This window comes from Diceros bicornis, chromosome 14 (assembly GCF_020826845.1).
Source record: "Diceros bicornis minor isolate mBicDic1 chromosome 14, mDicBic1.mat.cur, whole genome shotgun sequence".
NCBI lineage: Eukaryota > Metazoa > Chordata > Mammalia > Perissodactyla > Rhinocerotidae > Diceros > Diceros bicornis.
Genome location: NC_080753.1, coordinates 60,639,751 through 60,656,862, shown reverse-complemented (window position 1 = coordinate 60,656,862; position 17,112 = coordinate 60,639,751). Strand labels below are relative to the sequence as shown.

The 17,112-nt window shown below is 39.7% G+C and overlaps 1 protein-coding gene across 5 annotated transcripts in view; it reads left to right on the top strand.

The window, feature by feature from the left end:
- The window catches only part of FARS2 (phenylalanyl-tRNA synthetase 2, mitochondrial), a 503,346-nt gene that overhangs the window by 339,542 nt on the left and 146,692 nt on the right, over positions 1-17,112 (top strand). For 3 of the 5 annotated variants that reach the window (XM_058555329.1, XM_058555328.1, XM_058555332.1), the window contains exon 6: positions 3,855-4,006. The exons of 1 other annotated variant lie outside the window; for it this stretch is intronic. In XM_058555329.1, the coding sequence (XP_058411312.1) occupies positions 3,855-4,006 (152 nt within the window). Of the gene's footprint in view, positions 1-3,854; positions 4,007-11,981; positions 13,639-17,112 lie in introns of those variants that run through there. One more of the 5 variants, XM_058555333.1, reaches the window with a different exon arrangement.

The following is a 17,112-nucleotide window of genomic DNA, read 5'->3' as shown; positions in this document are numbered from 1 at the left end:
AATTTATGCATATATATTAATGCTATACCTATTTTTAAGCTTCCTATAAATATCATACTGAATACATCTTAGTACAACTTACTTTTTTAAAAAACTCAACATCATGTTTTTGAATTTTAACCATAGTGGTATATGTATCTCCAGTTCATTCACTTTAACTCTTGTATATTGTATGATATAACAATATATATGAAGTAGTAATTGTGTGAGGTTGGTACTAATAATACTTCCATTTTTCAGATAAGAAAACTGAAAACAGAGAGATTAAGCAGTTTGTCCAAGTCATATAGCTAATAAGAAATATTCAAATTTAGCATTACAAATTTTTGCCTATTTCATTCCAGTTCATTTAGTTCAAAGCTTTTTCGTGTTTATTGCCTTGGTTAGGATTTATAATGTGATAGAGCAAGGATGAAAGTAGGTATCTTTATCTTATTCTTGACTTTCTTTGGAATGCTCCTAAAAAAATTTTTAACATCAAATATGATGTTTGCTATCGATTTTCAATAAATAACTTGTTGAGTTAAGGAGGTTACCTTCTATTTCTAGTTTGCTAAATGTTTTTCTTTTTGGTGAGGAAGATTCATCCTGAGCTAACATCTGTGCCAATCTTTCTCTATTTTGTATGTAGGTCACCACCACAGCATGGCTGATGAGTGGTGTAGGTCTGCACTGGGGATCCAAACCTGTGAACCCTGGGCCGCTGAAGCAGAGCACACTGAACTCAACCACTACGCCACAGGGACGGCCCTAAATGTTTTGTTTTTAATAATGAATAAATATTACATTTATCAAATGCTTTTTCTCTATGAAAAAGTCACATGATTTTTTTCTTTATATGTTGGTTGGTAGATTATTTTTGGTTTAGAATCATTCCCATTATTCTGGAATAAACCATCCTTGGTCATTCTGTAATATTAATATGCTACTGAATTGTGTTTGTTGATGTTACATTTAGGATTTTTTATGTAGGTTGTAAGGTGAAATTGGTCTACAATTTTTTGTGAATTATACTGTTCTTGTCCAGCTTTGGCTTAAAGTTTATAGTAGATTCTTAATATTAGTTGAGTTTCCCTCCTTTTCTGTTTCGTGAAACAGTTTATGTACTAAAGGGACTACCTTCACCTTAAATATCTGATAAGGTTATACTGTGAATCATCTGAGTCTGACACTTTTGTTGTAAGAGTTGACTGATAATTCAATTTGATACTGAGTCATTGGTTTAAGTTTTCTGTCTTGAGTGAAAATTATCTATTTAATGCAAGTTTTCAAGTTCATTGTTATTAAATAGTTTTTAATATTCACTTGTGACTTTTTGTGTGTGTGTGTGAGGAGGATCAGCTCTGTGCTAACATCTGCCAATCATCCTCTTTTTTTTCTTTTGCTGAGAAAGACTGGCCCTGGGCTAACATCTGTGCCCATCTTCCTCCACTTTATATGGGACGCCGCCACAGCATGGCTTGCCTAGCAGTGCGTTGGTGTGCACCCAGGATCCGAACCGGCAAACCATGGTCCACCACAGCGGAGCGCACACACTTAACAACTTGCGCCACGGGGCCGGCCCCCACTTGTGACTTTTAAAGTCTCTACTATATATGTAATTTTGATCTCCTTTTTAATTTTTTAAAAAATAAAAACAAGAATTGTAGAGAAGATCTCAAAAGAACTAATCAATATGTGGTTATTTGATAAAACTAATAAAATAGACATGCCTCTGTCTAGATCATGTAAAGAAATGATAAAACACTAATAACATTAAATGCTATTTAGGTCTCTTCCAATTCTGAAATTCCCTGATTCTATGATTGTGGATTATCAAGTCCCCAGGTCAATTTCCCTGTCCAACTCTAGCCTCTTTGTCATTCTACTGGTCACTCTCCCCTCATCACAGCATAATCAGGGGTGGAGGCAAGTCTCCAAGCCTTATTTACCTGCTGTGTTCATTATCTGGTCCAGTTAGAAAGCAAGAACAGCTGAATTGATTCGTTGTAATGTAGCCGTTACTCACACAAGGCAGCGCTATGCTGCACTCTTACTGAATACCTACACTGTCACAGGGACTGTGCAAGATAGTAGAGATTCGGAGGTGAAAAAAGAGATACACACTCACCCTCAAAAAGTATAACATACTGGGAAGGCAGACATTAACTAATTATACAAGCAATTACGATTATGAAAAGTACTATGAAAGAGAAGTATAGGGTGCCATAACAAGAGACTAAGGAGTCTGGGAGAATAAGTGAGCATGGTAGGTAGCTGAGGACCAAGCAGGGTAGAGAGGGCAGGTAAATGGTATATGGAGGAAGTAGCTTAGTGTGTTCTAGAAACTGAATAAGCCAGGCTGGCCTGAGCCTGGAGAACAAGGGTAGAATCTTTTAAGAATTCGGAAATTTATCGTGGGAGCAATGGGAAGCCGCTGGATAGTTTTTAACACCACCTCTGGCTAAGTACCAGAAAGCCTGCGTTTCAGTAACCGTAGATCTGTAGTTATCTTCTTATTTTCAAAACAAAATTTTATTTCCCCTCTCAAAAAAGCAAGAATAGGTATCGCACATCTGACACATACCAATTTGTATAGTGAATGCTAAATCTTGGCAATCCCAGCCTCTTATCTGATCTCTCTAAATTTCTATGTTCCTTAAGTGGCAAAAGGATATTGTCAAAAGGAAAAGCAGCTTGTATAACCCTCAGACTCCTAACATCTCCTTTTGTTACATTAACCCATGGATTATTTATCACAGCATCTTGACTTTACTGTAAGAGAGAAAGCATAGGACGGTTTTCAGGTGCCTTGGTATTTTATTGAGAGCACTTGGGTGGTAGCTTTATTATGTTCATTTGCAATGTGTTCTAAACTGATGTGTTTGACAACTTTATTGATATTTCAAGTTGAACAATCATTTATGTTTGAGTATTTGGTTCTTCAGAGGTTTTGCCATTTAAAAAATTTTATACTTTTTCTGATTAGTGATTCACCAAAGGGTTGATAATGATATCAGACTTGGTGTAAATCAATCTATAAATTTGCCCTTCTAACAGATTATAGCTTTAGCAGATATTCCCTTCAGATTTCATAGTTACAAAATGAAACATTTAATAAAACATTTTTTATTGTGGCAGTAACTTATAGAGCAAAGCATGCATATAAAAATATGCATGCTTGTTGTGATGTACATATGTGTACGCATGTAAACAAATGCACTGACTTCTAAAAGTATCTAATTTTAAATGTCTATCCAATATAATGATGAACTAGTGAGCTCCTATAAACTAGAAAGAGTGGAATAAGCCGGGGAAATGTCTACATTTGTGTTTATCACATACTTAGAGGCATAATTTGAAAAATAACTCCCTAAATGACAACTTATCAGCCCAGTCCTTTATTTTAATAATTAGAAATACTAACAAATAATGACATTACTAATTGAAAAATCAATTTTGACCAGCCCTTACTTATTTCTCTATTAAAATGGCTTCCTGAAAGTATCACAAGAAGTTAATGAATCGCTTGTTAATTAAATTTGAACTTTTCTCCTCTAGTATTCAAATGGAAAAAACTGAAATATAATATATTCAAATTGCTTTATACTAAATTGAACATTAATGGTGATATAAATATAATATATGGCATTGTTACACATGACTGTGATAAGAATCCATAACATTTATAATGGAATTTGCTAATTTTGAATATTGGCTTATCTTTTAAGTTCACTTCATTCCTAAAAATTCAAGTCCTGAAATAATATTTTACCAGCATTTTCTAATTAACCAAGTGTAACTTTCCATGAAAAATTTAAACGTTGTCATCCAACTAACAAATCAATCTATCTTTTGTTCTCTTGTTTTGTTAGCCTCTTAGCAAATATCCTGCTGTGATAAATGACATTTCATTCTGGTTGCCCTCTGAGAATTACTCAGAAAACGATTTCTATGACTTAGTCCGCACAATTGGAGGAGACCTGGTGGAAAAAGTTGATCTTATAGACAAGTTTGAACACCCAAAGTAAGTAAAAAACTTGCTGATTTTATCCTTTTTTGTCTCTATGTGACAAATGGCATATGGAAACATATAATAAAATTTTGCTGAAATACAATGCATATGAGGCAAAATGTCTTCTGAATTTATAGTGAATGTATAGCTTATCAGAAACGCCTTTTATATCAGTCCTTTCTGAAAATCTTTCTAAAATGCATTTTTAATCTTTCCTGCCTTAGTAAAGAAAGTATATGAAACAGAATGTTTTAAAGATCTTGCTGTTTTTTGGTATTGTTTTTGAAAGTGATTTCTTACCATATCACATCCCAGGAACAGAGGAGATGAGGCAGAAAGAGGGGTTTGTGGAGAAAAAGCTGTTTTTGTTAGTTTCTCGGTGAATGTTTGTTAAGTACTTACCACAGGCCAAAACCTGTATTAGGTCCTAGGATAAAGTTTAATAACTTTACCAGAATCCATCTTAGTGTTGACCTGTTCTCCCTGGTGTGTGTGTGTGTGTGTGTGTGTGTGTGTGTGTATAGTTGTCTCTCACTAATCAGATTTGACTCTGCTTGGGTTTTAGGAAAGTTTTCTTGAATTGTATCTTTAAGGCTTTGTCTCATCCATTGTTCTGTTCTGTTGCGTTCTTCAAGGATTCCACTTATACATGAGTAGACTCTCTTTTGTCTGACTTCTCTACCTATTATTTTCTCTTTAAGGTTTTAAAACTCTTTATTTCCACTTCATTTTGAATGCTTTCCTCATTGTTATCTCTTCTGTCCCTTAATATGTTTTCTGTGGTCTCTCGTTCCTTGCACACCTTCCATTTCCATCTTCAGTTACTTTGTTTTTCATCCTTTTCTTAAGTTCTGCAAGCTCACATTTCAGTTCCTCCTGTTTTCTTGCCATCTATTCTCTGAGTTATTTCTGCTTTGTGATTTTTCTTCCTAGAGAAATTGCTTCATTTGGTTTTTAAAATTTATTGTAAAAAATTTTGCCAGAAATTTCATATGATCCAGTGGCAACTTTTGTCTGTGACTTCCCTGTAAATAAGTTTTCTTGCCATTTTCCTGATTTTTTTTCCTTATTTTTTAATTGATGTAGCAGTGGTATGCATATGGTTACCTTTTTGTCACTCATATTTGAATGCACTGGATTTTCTGAACCAGCTATTTGCACAAGATTGAGGCATGAGGTTGAGGATTGACATGGTGGGGAGGGGCTAGGCTGGTCATTCAGGCTAGTTGTTTTCAAAACTACAAGGCTTTCTTTTTCTCCAGTGCCAAGAAACCAACTCTTTAAATATGGTTCATTTATCTCTTTGATTCTTTGTGTAGGTCTGCCTTCCACCCCAAATCTCCCCTTGTTACAAATAGAAGATTTACCTTTGCTTACTCTAGTTTCAACCCTTGTTGGTGAAATAGACTTTGCACTTGAGATTGTAACCCTCAGCGCTGAGAAATGTATTTTCCCTTATGTTTTCTGAGATATGCCACTCTGGGTGTTTCTTCTCTTCACATCCTCCCATTTGGCTTCTACTTGATTTGGGCTGCTTTTGGCAGCCTTTAAATATATTTTGGAGCTTGCAGATGATATCTGCCTCCTAACATTACAGAAAATAGAATGTATGAGGTTGCCTGGGCCCGTGACACAATGGAGAACCCTTTCAGCCTGAACACTTTCAGCCCTGGACTTCTGTGTGAGAGAGGAATTTCCAGGAGTTTACATGTTGATGTTGAAGGTCTGGTTATTTACTTTTGAAGAGGAGGAAAAGTATGAGAAAAAGACTGATTGCTAAGTCTTATCTGATATGCCAAAAGCATGTGACTGTCATTTTTTTCCCATTCTTGTTTAATATGAAGAAAACCATCTGGAATCAAGGATTCAGAATCCATTCTTGATTTTTTACTTGTCAAGCTCTTTCTTCCTGATGTTGCCTTAGCTCCACCTCTACTTCCTGTATCACCAGTGTTAATAGTAAGATGAGGAGCCCTTTTTATTGGAGATTATCAGCACCTTAAGGTTACAGAGCTGTTATTGCCCTGGTTGTGGGTAGGTGTGGTTTGGAGAAGTGGGTAATATTGAGTCTTTCTGACTTGTAGCTGATTTGTAATGAATAGGGTAAATGCAGAATGAGCATGTAATTGGAGAGTTGCAGTGGGAGTAGGATAGTGTCAGGGTCCTGTGGACCCAGGGACAGACAAGGCAGGCAGACAGTTCATTAAAAAAAAAAAATCACTGGACTGTATGGGAGACCTATTAACACAGGTCTACACATACAGCCACATACTAACTGGTAACAGGAGAATTTGTCCAAGCCTTCTGAAGGAGGCAGCACTTTTGCCTGGAAATTTGAAAACAACCAACCAACGAAAAAATAATTCTCATTGGCACTGATCTTACTGTCTCTTAAATAAATGTTAAACAAATATTTAAAGCCTATCATTTTGGAGCAATGCCAAATGATTAGCCTGCCCAGAGTATGCACCTATCTTAATAAGGAACCTGGTGATTGGAGTGAGGTTCCTGTGGCAGAGATTGCTAATTATCTTTCAATATCCAACCCCCCATTTTAAAAATAACATAAGCTTGACTTTTTAATCTAAGCAACTTGCCAGCCAACTAAAAGTCTACTCTTCTGAGCCTCCACTACAGCTAGGTATATCTATGTGGCCAAGTTTAGCCAATGATTTATAATTAGAAGTGGTTAGTGGTATTTCCAGAAGTTTCCTTAAAAGATGGGTTGAGGCTGTCCTTTTTCTTTTCTGCTATTTAGTTGTGAATGTAATGGCTGTTACTTTGGCAATCATTTTGGACCATGGTGTGACCTTGGCAATGTGCGGAGTACAGCCTGGGTCTCGAACATTGGAGTGTCAATTCAGCCCTGGGATTTTATGTGAGAAAGAAGTATCTTGTTTAAGCCACTATTTTTCAGATCTTTGCTACTAACAACCAAATGTAAACCTTGCTCTTACAGCCCTGAGGAAAAGGATGTATTTGAGGAAAACGACACATTATTCAGTAGTGGTGGCTCACTGTGTAATGATTCTCAGGAAGTATCTAGGGCAGGGGGTGGCAAACTTTTTCTGTTAAGAGCCCGGTGGTAAATATTTTTGACTTTGTGGGCCATACAGTCTATGTCACATCTACTCAACTGTGCCATTGCAAAAGCAGCCATAGAGATAAAATCAAATGAGTGTGACTGTGTTCCAGTAAAGCTTTAATTACAAAAACAGGTGGTGGGCTGGATTTGGCCCATAGTCTGCTGACCCCTGATATAGGAGAGGGAGACAAGTGTAATTTTTTAAAAGACCCCCACTCACAGATTCTAAAATCCTCCCCTAGGAGGTCATTCTTCCTTGAGCACCCTGCACCCTCCCATTCTTCTCCTGTTAAGAGTCCCTGACTTGGGTGGTGGCAAGTGAAATCTCACCTGACCTTGCACTCTCAGTGCATACCTTGACCTCAAGATTTATTTTATTCTATAAACACATAAATTAAATATTGCCAGATAGTCCAAAAGAGCTCTTTGCCTTTCTTTGCCTAACATCAAAAACTGTGAGAAATGCTAGTACTGAGTGAAAGACAAAGGCTACTGTCTGAAATAAACAGGTAGTTGAACAAATTGGGTGTTATTTTTTTAGCAAGAACAGATCCCACAATGTTTTAGGGAGATATAAACTGCTGAATGTGAACCTAATTTCATAATGTTAGACAAATGGGCAAATATTTCCTTGATTACAAATAACAGTTTGTGCCCTGAAGGAGGATAGATGTTCAGGTTAGAAGAAGATGACATTTTGTTCCAGTTTGTCATTCAGAACCTTCTCCCAGAGCATCTTTGCCACTTAATCTATATGCCACTAAATGTGCAGAAGAGTTCTTGTAGTTCCAAATTTCATGTAACAAAAAATATAACAATGATTCCCTCTGGAGAGGAGAGCTAGGGTCACCATATGTGCTTTGATACCTTTGGAATATTGTACTATTTGCGTGTCCTGACAAATGAGAAAGCTGAAGAAAATAAATTATGTTTGTCAGCATACAAATGTGGATATCCGTTGTTAAAGACATTTATGAATAGGTTGATCATTTTAGTCTCTGAGTCTATGCAACTTAAGGAATTATGGTGTATAGTGTTTATTGTCTCCTATAACACAATTGCTCAAGATATTTCTTAGCCTGGGGTTAGGAGGAAGAGCAAACGGAAACTTAACCATTGTGTTCGACTGCTAACACTTCATGTGGGAATGCTGGGCAATTATATTTGAATTGTGGAGATGGACTATAAAGGAAACTGAATAGGACAGATTTGGTTTGAGCATAAGCCAGAACTTTTTGAAAGTTAGAATTAGGGAATTTAAAAGAAGTATTTGATTTGACTACAAGAAAGGTGTGGTAGTGGAAGATGTCCCAGGTGTCTGCAGCCGGGGCTGCCTGGAGATGTTCCCACACCAGTTCTGCTCATAGACTTACACCTTGTTCCTGGGGCTGCTGCTTGCTTTGCCACGTCCTGTTCATACAGTCGTGGACATGATTTCCTGAATCCATGAACTGTGAGTCAGGGTCTGGTTGGGGCTGAGATGCTAGAGGCGGGCATGCTAAACTACGGATACCAGAGGTGAGTCTCAGCTCTTCTCAGCCCTACTTGATCTTCCTGTTATGTTCTTTGTGACCAACCACTTGCTGTTTTTAAAAATTTGGCATAAGTAGGTGTACTGGGACATTTGTCATGATTTTTAACAGAATTCTGAAAGGGACTTCACTACGAGAGGCACCTTCTCAGTGTAGCTGGCCCCACTTCTGAGTGGGCATGAGTCATGGACATTATCTAGTCATAACTCTTTATGGTGTGGTGGGAACAACCGTGGAGGAAGCAGTTCAAGTGACTTCTCCTTCCTTCCTCCCTTCCTCCAGTCTTTCCCTCCCTCTTTTCTTTTTTTAGTGTGTTTGTTTTTGCTTTGTCAAATTGCACAGTAAAAATGCCAACACAAAACTTTGAAAGTAAAAAGGGTGAAGATTCACCCATCATCTGAACACTCTAACACAACTTTTAACATTTTTACATTTTCCCAGTCTTGACTTTTTCCATACATGTGCATCAAATGACATTTGATCCTTGAATATAGAAGATAATATATGCTTTGTATTATCACCCCCATGATCTGGGGCAGGGTTTTCAACCTCTGCACTACTGACATTTTGGGCCAGATAATTCTTTGTTGTGGGGACTGTCCTGGGCATTGTAAGATGTTTAGCAGTACCTCTGGCTTCTGTTCACTAGATATCAGTAGCACATACCCAATCCAACCCCTCCTATAACCATCAGAAATGCCCCTTGGCAGGCAAAATTGCCCCCAGTTGAAAACAACTAGGATTTCATTTAGTGGAGAATGTCTTATTTCTTATGAAAAATGTTTCTTAAAATTGTGCTTCATTTTTGTATTATGACCAGTGGGGAGAAGGAATAGAAGGACCTCACAAGAGGGAGGTTTTCCAGTGGAGGTTCTTGTGGTTCCAAGGAGCACATGAAACCTAGGAAAGCTGGACAAACCAACTAGGCTTCAGAAAGAGCAGGAACTAAGGCAGGGTCCGACCTTTCTCTGTCTCCATTGCTTGCTCTACAGTATGTCTACCAATTTCTACTTCTCTTTCCATTTTATTTTCTCACATTCACTCTGTTTCTCCTCACCTTCCCACCATATAGCTTCTGCTCCTTCTGTATCTTTCAGAGTTCAGAATACCCTACCCAGCCCCTGAGTCTAAATAACCTTCGGATTCTAGCTTTCAGCACCAACTGCAAGTCTGTCACCCAGTTCTGACGCTCTCAACCAAAGAATCAAAGCAGCCCAACTCAACTTTTCTCACCAGGTCAGACCTGGCAGACCAGCTGGTAGACAGGCTCCACTTGAGTTAGATGCCTGCCCTTGGTCTCATTTACCACATGGGGCAAGTGGACAGGCCTCTGACCTTGTTTTACAAGTCAGTAGGTTTACTCTTTATACAGATCTTTCTTTGTTTTCTCTTTAACCTCAACACGGTGGCTTCTGATTCAGGCACTGCTGTTTTTAGACTTCCTTGAACTTCATGCAAAGATGCTTGTCATAAATATATTTGCCAGTTGATTCTTGAGTTCCTTTGTTATGGGAAACATTGGGCTAATTGGGACCACAAGGATGTTGAGGCAAGATCCCAGTTTTTATGGAGCCAAATAACACGGGAAAAGTGAACTAGCAATAAAAAGCCTAAGGTGACAATAAGGTTGATTAAGCCTAGTAAATGGCCTACACAGTTTCTTGCACATAATCGATGCTCAGTAAACTTTCATTCACTTCAAATGAGAGGCACATGTCTAGGGCTATAGATTCAGAGGAAAGAGGCCATTGGCCTGGGAAGATTTACCAAGGAGACAGGACAGCCAGCTCTGTATGTATGTCTCCCTTCTATTAACCTTATGAATAAGATGTACACAATCCTGATTCTAATTAATGTGAGTAAGTGCTCTTTAGTAGAAACCTTTAGCTTCTATAAGAAGAACTCTGTGTTGTTAGGTTCTTTTGTTGCCAGGACAGCTTCACTCATGGTGGCCCCTTTAAGACAAACGGGATTTATTTAAGGATACACCTGAATCAGAACTCGAGAGCCATTCAGAACTGAGGCAGGTCTGAGGGCCAGAGACCTTCTGTAATTGGGTGCTTCTGATTCTGTCCCTCTCCTTGCTCCTCCTGGCCAGTGTCTGTATCCTCCACCCCTTGCCCCCTACTTAGACACACGTTAACATCTCCGCCTCTTTCTGCATTGCCAAAGTCTTTTCTGGCCAGTCCTCTCCATTATCCCAGTACAAACTCTGGAAGGAACTAACCTAATTGACTAAGTAAACTACCATCACCCCTTTGGGGTACAGCCCGTCTCACCACGCTGCCACCTAGGTTTCTGGGAAGTCTGTGGATGTACCACCGTTGGGTCCAGAGCCCATTGTTGATCTAGTCGGAGACCACTAATAAAACAGCCCAGCCTGCTTTCCAGAACAAGAAGCCATAGGCTGAGCATTTTCAACCAAAAAGGTTCACTGGACATTTTTTCAGAACAAATACCCAAGTACTGCCTTCCTATTCCCTCATCCCCCACCAGTCTACTCCATGTGTAGAACTCTATGTAACTGCTCCTAATTGTTGACTCATTCATATCTTTTATTCTTTATTTGCATTTAATTTTTTCTAGGCTGTGCCACTTGGTGGAAACTCCTTAGGGAACTATGGCAGAATAGCTCATTTCTATCTTCCAGCAACATTTGTATTAGTGGAAAGAGACTCACTATGTGATGTTTGGTAGATGGTTAATTGATCCTTCTTCATTCCTTAGAGGATCTTTTATTGAATGGCTGGAAGGAGTTTATGACCTAAGAAGTAGAGGCAGTGTAGTCCAGTGGAAAGAGCTCAGAATTCAGAGTCAGAAGCCATGAGAAGAGTCTTGACTTTCCACATCTTAGATGTCTGATACTGGGAATATCTGAGCCTCAGTTTCCTCATCTACTGACCAATAGTACTAATAAGATCCTTAAATGGTAGCTGCAAAAATTAGATGAGCCTATATATGTGAAATGCTTTGAAAACTGAAGAGTTCTAAAAAAAATTGTTAGCTATTAGAGTAAAAACCAATAACTATCAACCTATCTTGTTTATTAAAATAATAACCTCAGTACAGCAAGGAGTCTTGGATTTGGTAGCCAAATATATATGACTAGGAAGTTCTGGTAATAAAGGGAAGCAGAATGAGACTTCATATAAAACTGTCGTTCTGAAATGATGCATGTTCTTACTGCAACTTAAGGAGTAAATTTTTAATCAGAAAAAATAAAAATACTTTGTGAAGTGGCGTAGATGCTGGTTAGCAGAGCTCTGTAGTCGATATGTCTGTTCCCTGGGTGGGAAATGCTATGGACAGTAGCAGGTGGGATGACATCTCTGGTTTGCATATCACTCCCTCATCTTGTTTCTTTTGACAGAGCCAAATAAGTGCAGTTATCTGAACTTAAAGATTGGCCAGCAATGAAAAGCCAGCTACAGCTAATCTTGGGAGAGCTTGTCAGAAGTTGTGTCCCTTTGAAACTGACAACATGCAGTACCCAGGAGATGGCTAGAGGGGGCCAGGACTGCTCTAGATCTCGCCTGGCTTCTTTCCCTTTCTTCATTTTTATTGCAGTGCTGGTGGCGTGAGTATAAGAACTTTTATTGTTGTGGTTCAGACAGCCCAGAAAGCAATTCTAAGAAAACTATTTTTAGCCTAGATATTTGTTTTTCCCTACTTTCCTTCCCTTCCCTCCTTTCCAAAGCCTTTTTAAAGCAGTCCACGAGGGGTGCATTTCATCAGTCACATAGCAGCCCTGTTTGCCACCAGCATTAGACAAATTGAAACACAATTAGTTCAGTCCCTGAAAAACCTTGTTCCACCTCATCCCCCAGCACATCACCATTTGCTGAAGGATTCTTTGGGATTACCTTCAGATCTGACCTGGCAGGGCCCCAGGAGTAGCATCTCTGCACAGAGCAGGGAAGGAGCAGAGAGACTACTTGATGGCAGCTAGACAAGGAGAGAGGCCCGGCGCTTAATGACCTAGATCTTTAATGATCTGCTGCATTGCAGGACACCTTTGTGAAAATTAATGATGAAGCCACTCTTTGCTCTTTAACTTTCAATTAGCAGTTTTCAGGGGTTTCTTTGAATATTGTCTTCCTTTGGCATCTCGTGTACCTTTCTGTAGTGTGGAGATTGAATGCTCTCTTTCCGAGATGCAAGGTAAGAGTAACTCACATCCTTTGATGTTTCCCTGTCCCACCTCCAACAGTTACCATCAGATTAAAGCAAGTTAAAATGCACGCCAAGGGCAGCCTGTGAGGAGAAAATAAGTCACAGAATCGCTAGAAGCATTCTGTGACTTGCAGCCCCACCCCATCATTTTGGGCAATTATGAGTAAGGCTCTAAATCATTTTGGGTCTTTAGATTTGTTGTCCCAGTTCACAGGGTCACTTCTTTCCATTGGCTACCAACAAAATTTGATGCCCAGAGCCAGCAGTGGGAGTCTACTCTCCCCCTGCCCACTCCCCACTATCTGTCCCTGTGTCAGTTACCTCGTTCTTCACACCCCACAGAAGCTGGGCCTTGAATGTACCATAGCCCTCACAGTTAATGATGTGGTCTTAGTAACCAAGAGATTTATGAATCCAAATACAGCCTGACACTGTTCAACCTCACAATTGCACATAGGATAACAAAGCAGTTATCCTAATTACAGATTTTGGAGTTGTTTCTAAAGATGGGCCAATGATATGTAAGGAAGTCTCAAGGATATACAGGTGAGACTTATTTGAGTCACTCTTCAAAAATTCAAATTTCAGAACAGTAGAGATGGCCCTGGCAGACTTGAGCCTTGCTGGTCTCCTCCTGAGCAAGAAGCAAGCCCTTTTCTGCTGCCAGTCCCTCTGGGCTCCAGCATCACACAAGGCCAGGGCCATGACTCACACAGCGTTGCTGGCTGGGACGGTGCCGTGATACAGCCCCATATGTATCTTGGGCTAGTTATTTTCCTTAACTTGGTCATAACTGAGGCTCAAGTAGCAGCCAGGAGAGTGTACTAAAGAAGGCAGGGGGCAGGCACATATGGGGACGAGAGGTCAGCTCCAGGGGGGAGGGGCCAGTGGTATGCACAAATGGTCCAAATGGCACCCAAGATCTAGGGTATCTGTCTTATTAGGGACGTCTGGTAGAGGGCCAAGCAGTCAATGAGCACCATGGAGGTGTGTGGCAGAGCAGACAAGCAGTCACAGAGAAGCCAGGCCTGGGGGCAGCAATCCAGTTACTAGTGGAATGGAGTCATAGATAAGGCTTGGTTACAGAGAGAAATATAGAGGCCATTTTGCTGGGACGTGAGGCTCTGATATTGCAGCAGAATCATCAGCAGGACCCCATGGATGCTCCACTGGTGAGCTGCTGGCCCAGGGCCCCTGATTGTCTCTTCTTTAGAGTTGGCATTGGACTGAGAGTCCAGAACAAGGCTAAATCTAAGACGTGGGGTTAGTGGGGTGGGGGGCAGTTAAGTTAGAAAACCCAGGAGACCAGAGGTCTTTACAGGAGCTTCAATTTGTTTTGTTGTTTGTTTTGTTTTGTTTTAATAGTCTGTAGCTTCACTGTGATCTGCTTTCTCAAGTGTATTTTGGAGCCAGGAAAGGTCTTATCATGATAAGAATTTCACTGGGTGTCTAGTGAGGAAAGAGCAAAGAAGAATGTTCCATGAGATTTACATGAAGATGAGAAGGACACCTCAAGGCAACATAGTGCAAGTAAGGGAATTCCTGTCTCCCCTCCCCCCATAAGTGGGGGCCCCTTATGATTGTAAGAGGACTAGTCAGACACTTAGGACATAAATTAAGGAACTTATATTCAGATATCCCCAGCATGTCACCATCTACCTGCTCACACAGATCTCAGTCTCCTGCAAAGTTCCCCTCAAGTATTTCTAGAAGTCCTAAAAGGTGTCTCATATGTGTTCACAAACAGGCTTATTTCCAGTGAACATGACAATGACTCCCATTGGGCCCCCCTGGGTTTCTTGCTGGGTGCTGTTGGCCCTGCTGCTGCCCCAGCCAGCACGCCTTTGAGACTTGAGAGTCTTGATAGTGTCCTGTGGTATTTCAGGTTTGTGCAGAGCTATGCCTTCCCCCACTGGTGTTGTACTTGTCACCTGGGACTCAAGCAGCTCTGCTTTGAGCCCCATCTTCCTACCTACCTTGCAAAGCCCCTCCCCCAAATCCTCTTCTTAGGCTTTCCCCTTCAGGTAAACACATGCAAATAAAGTCTTGGGGATTCCAGTTCAGGCATGACTAAATCTCAGATTAGACCAAAATCTTTTCCATGGCAGCACAATTCAGAAATGAGAATAAAATCAACAAAATGCCAGTTGCTTTATAATCTTTTGTGAACATACCTATTTTCTAAGATGTCTTATGTGTGTAATATTTCTCAGAGGAGAAAGAATACCCCACAAAAGTTTTTAGATTCTGTATTTGACAGATTTGGCTACTTTTCTTAGCCTCCACTTCCTCCTGAAGGAAAGTGACAATAGTAAGATGAGGAGACAGGAAACTAGTAGTGAAAATTAAGCAGGGGAAATATTTTTACAAGAGATGACAGCTGTGGTCTAGACATTTACACAGAATTTTACTGGAAGAATTGCTTATCCCAGCATTCATTAAATATGGTAATTTTTCCTAGCAGCTTGTTTGTCCAGCAATGCATATGGTATACAATTTTTAAAATTCTATAGTGATGGTGGAATATGTTTTGGAATGGAATGGAATATTCTAACATGTTCTTCTCTTTTAGCAATTGCCACACTGCATTGTATTTATAACACATTTTTCCACCATTGCACTGTGAGTTACTGTCAAGCACTGGGTCTTTAACTTTTTACTATATTTGGGATATAGAACTTAGTAAGTACTCAGTAGACATTTCTGATGAATGAATGATAAAGAAAAAGAAAGAAAATCCAGTAACAATATATGTTATATTATGTTTTCTTAGGATATAACTGACATCTCTTTGTATATAGGCCAAAAAGATACCCTAATTGATAACATTTTCCAGTGGGTGACCAGAACTCTTTACTATTGATTATGATGGTTTCTTACAGGGGAGAAACAGAGTAGGGTGAGGATTACTCCTTAGGAACAGGTATTGAGTTATGGTAAGTTGAGTTCTGAGTAAACTGCTGGTTTAAAAATAATGTGGTTTGGACCAATGTTCAGATAGAGAAAAGGAAAAAAGAAAAGTGCTTTTAAGAGAGTTAGTCATATCTTATATAAAATATACTTTAAAGCTCTGAGCTCCCAGGATCAGAAAACTGTGGGGTGTTGGAAGTATGCAAATTATTCATGGTTGCCTAGGAAACCTCTTTATGATTGGAAGAGGGGAAATCACAGCATTGATGGAAATTCAAGAAGTCAAATTATAACGTGTTTATGTGTATGTTTGTTTGCCACAAGATGAGGAGCAAGGAAAATTTTTGAAGGAAGGTAACATGAAAGGAATAAAAAAGCTATCTGTCCAGGAAGGCAGAGAAACTTTAGATCTCTTGAATGTGGAGTTTCCAAACCACAATGTACCTAAGTCATCCTATTTAGAGTAATAGAAGTAGTGGACCCCTGATATAGGCTGTTAGCATCCTTTTCTAGAAGCAGCTTCCTCCACCATATGCATGATTAATAGGGGAGCTTCTACATTGGTATGGTGGGACTCTGCCCCTTGGCCTCATTGATTGGTCCAGGGATGGGCCCCTAACAAAGCTGGACAAATAAGGCCTTTTCTCTGTAATGTTTGGATGGAAAACCAAAGAAGGCTTAAGCTGTGAGTGATATACCTATGAACCATTTCTGGCCTTGTTTCCCATAGTGGGGAGAATGTGGTGAGCAGGTAGAAAAAGAGAAGGAAGCAGCAGAACAGATATGCGAGATGGAGAGAAAACAGTGGCGTGGCTGAGTCCCTGGCTTCCGTTGTGTTAAGGGGTCCAGCTGCCCCTCACCATTCCCACAGCGGGGTTGTCCAGTTCTTCCTCAGATTCCATAAGGCAGTAATTCCTTGTTGTTTAAGCTGGTTTGACATGGGTTTCCATTACTTGAGACCAAATGAGTTCTAAGATACATGTAATTGCAGACTTTTGGCACTGGAAGAGGGCAAGAAGGAAGAGGTAACAGGCTGAAGTGATCAACTTCCTTTTCAGAGAACTCTGGAGCACCACAGAGATGAGGCTGCAGTTGGCCCTTGGGCTTCAAATGTTTCTATTCAGTATGAATTTTAAATGGTTCTTTTCCTCTTAGCTAGAGTAGCCAAAATTAATGCTGTCCTCAAATTGTGACTCATTCATTCTAGTGACCATGTATTGAACACTTACCATGGATGAGGCATTATGCTATCTATGATATTTATGGTCGGGAGATATAAAAATGATTTAAGCTCTAGTCTTCAAGGAGTTTACAGTCTAAAAGATCAGTGCACATAGATACTTACAATCCAGTATGAAAAGTGTCTTAGGTGAGAGATGCACCACCGTGATTTCAGAGAATGGTAGCACCTTACTTTG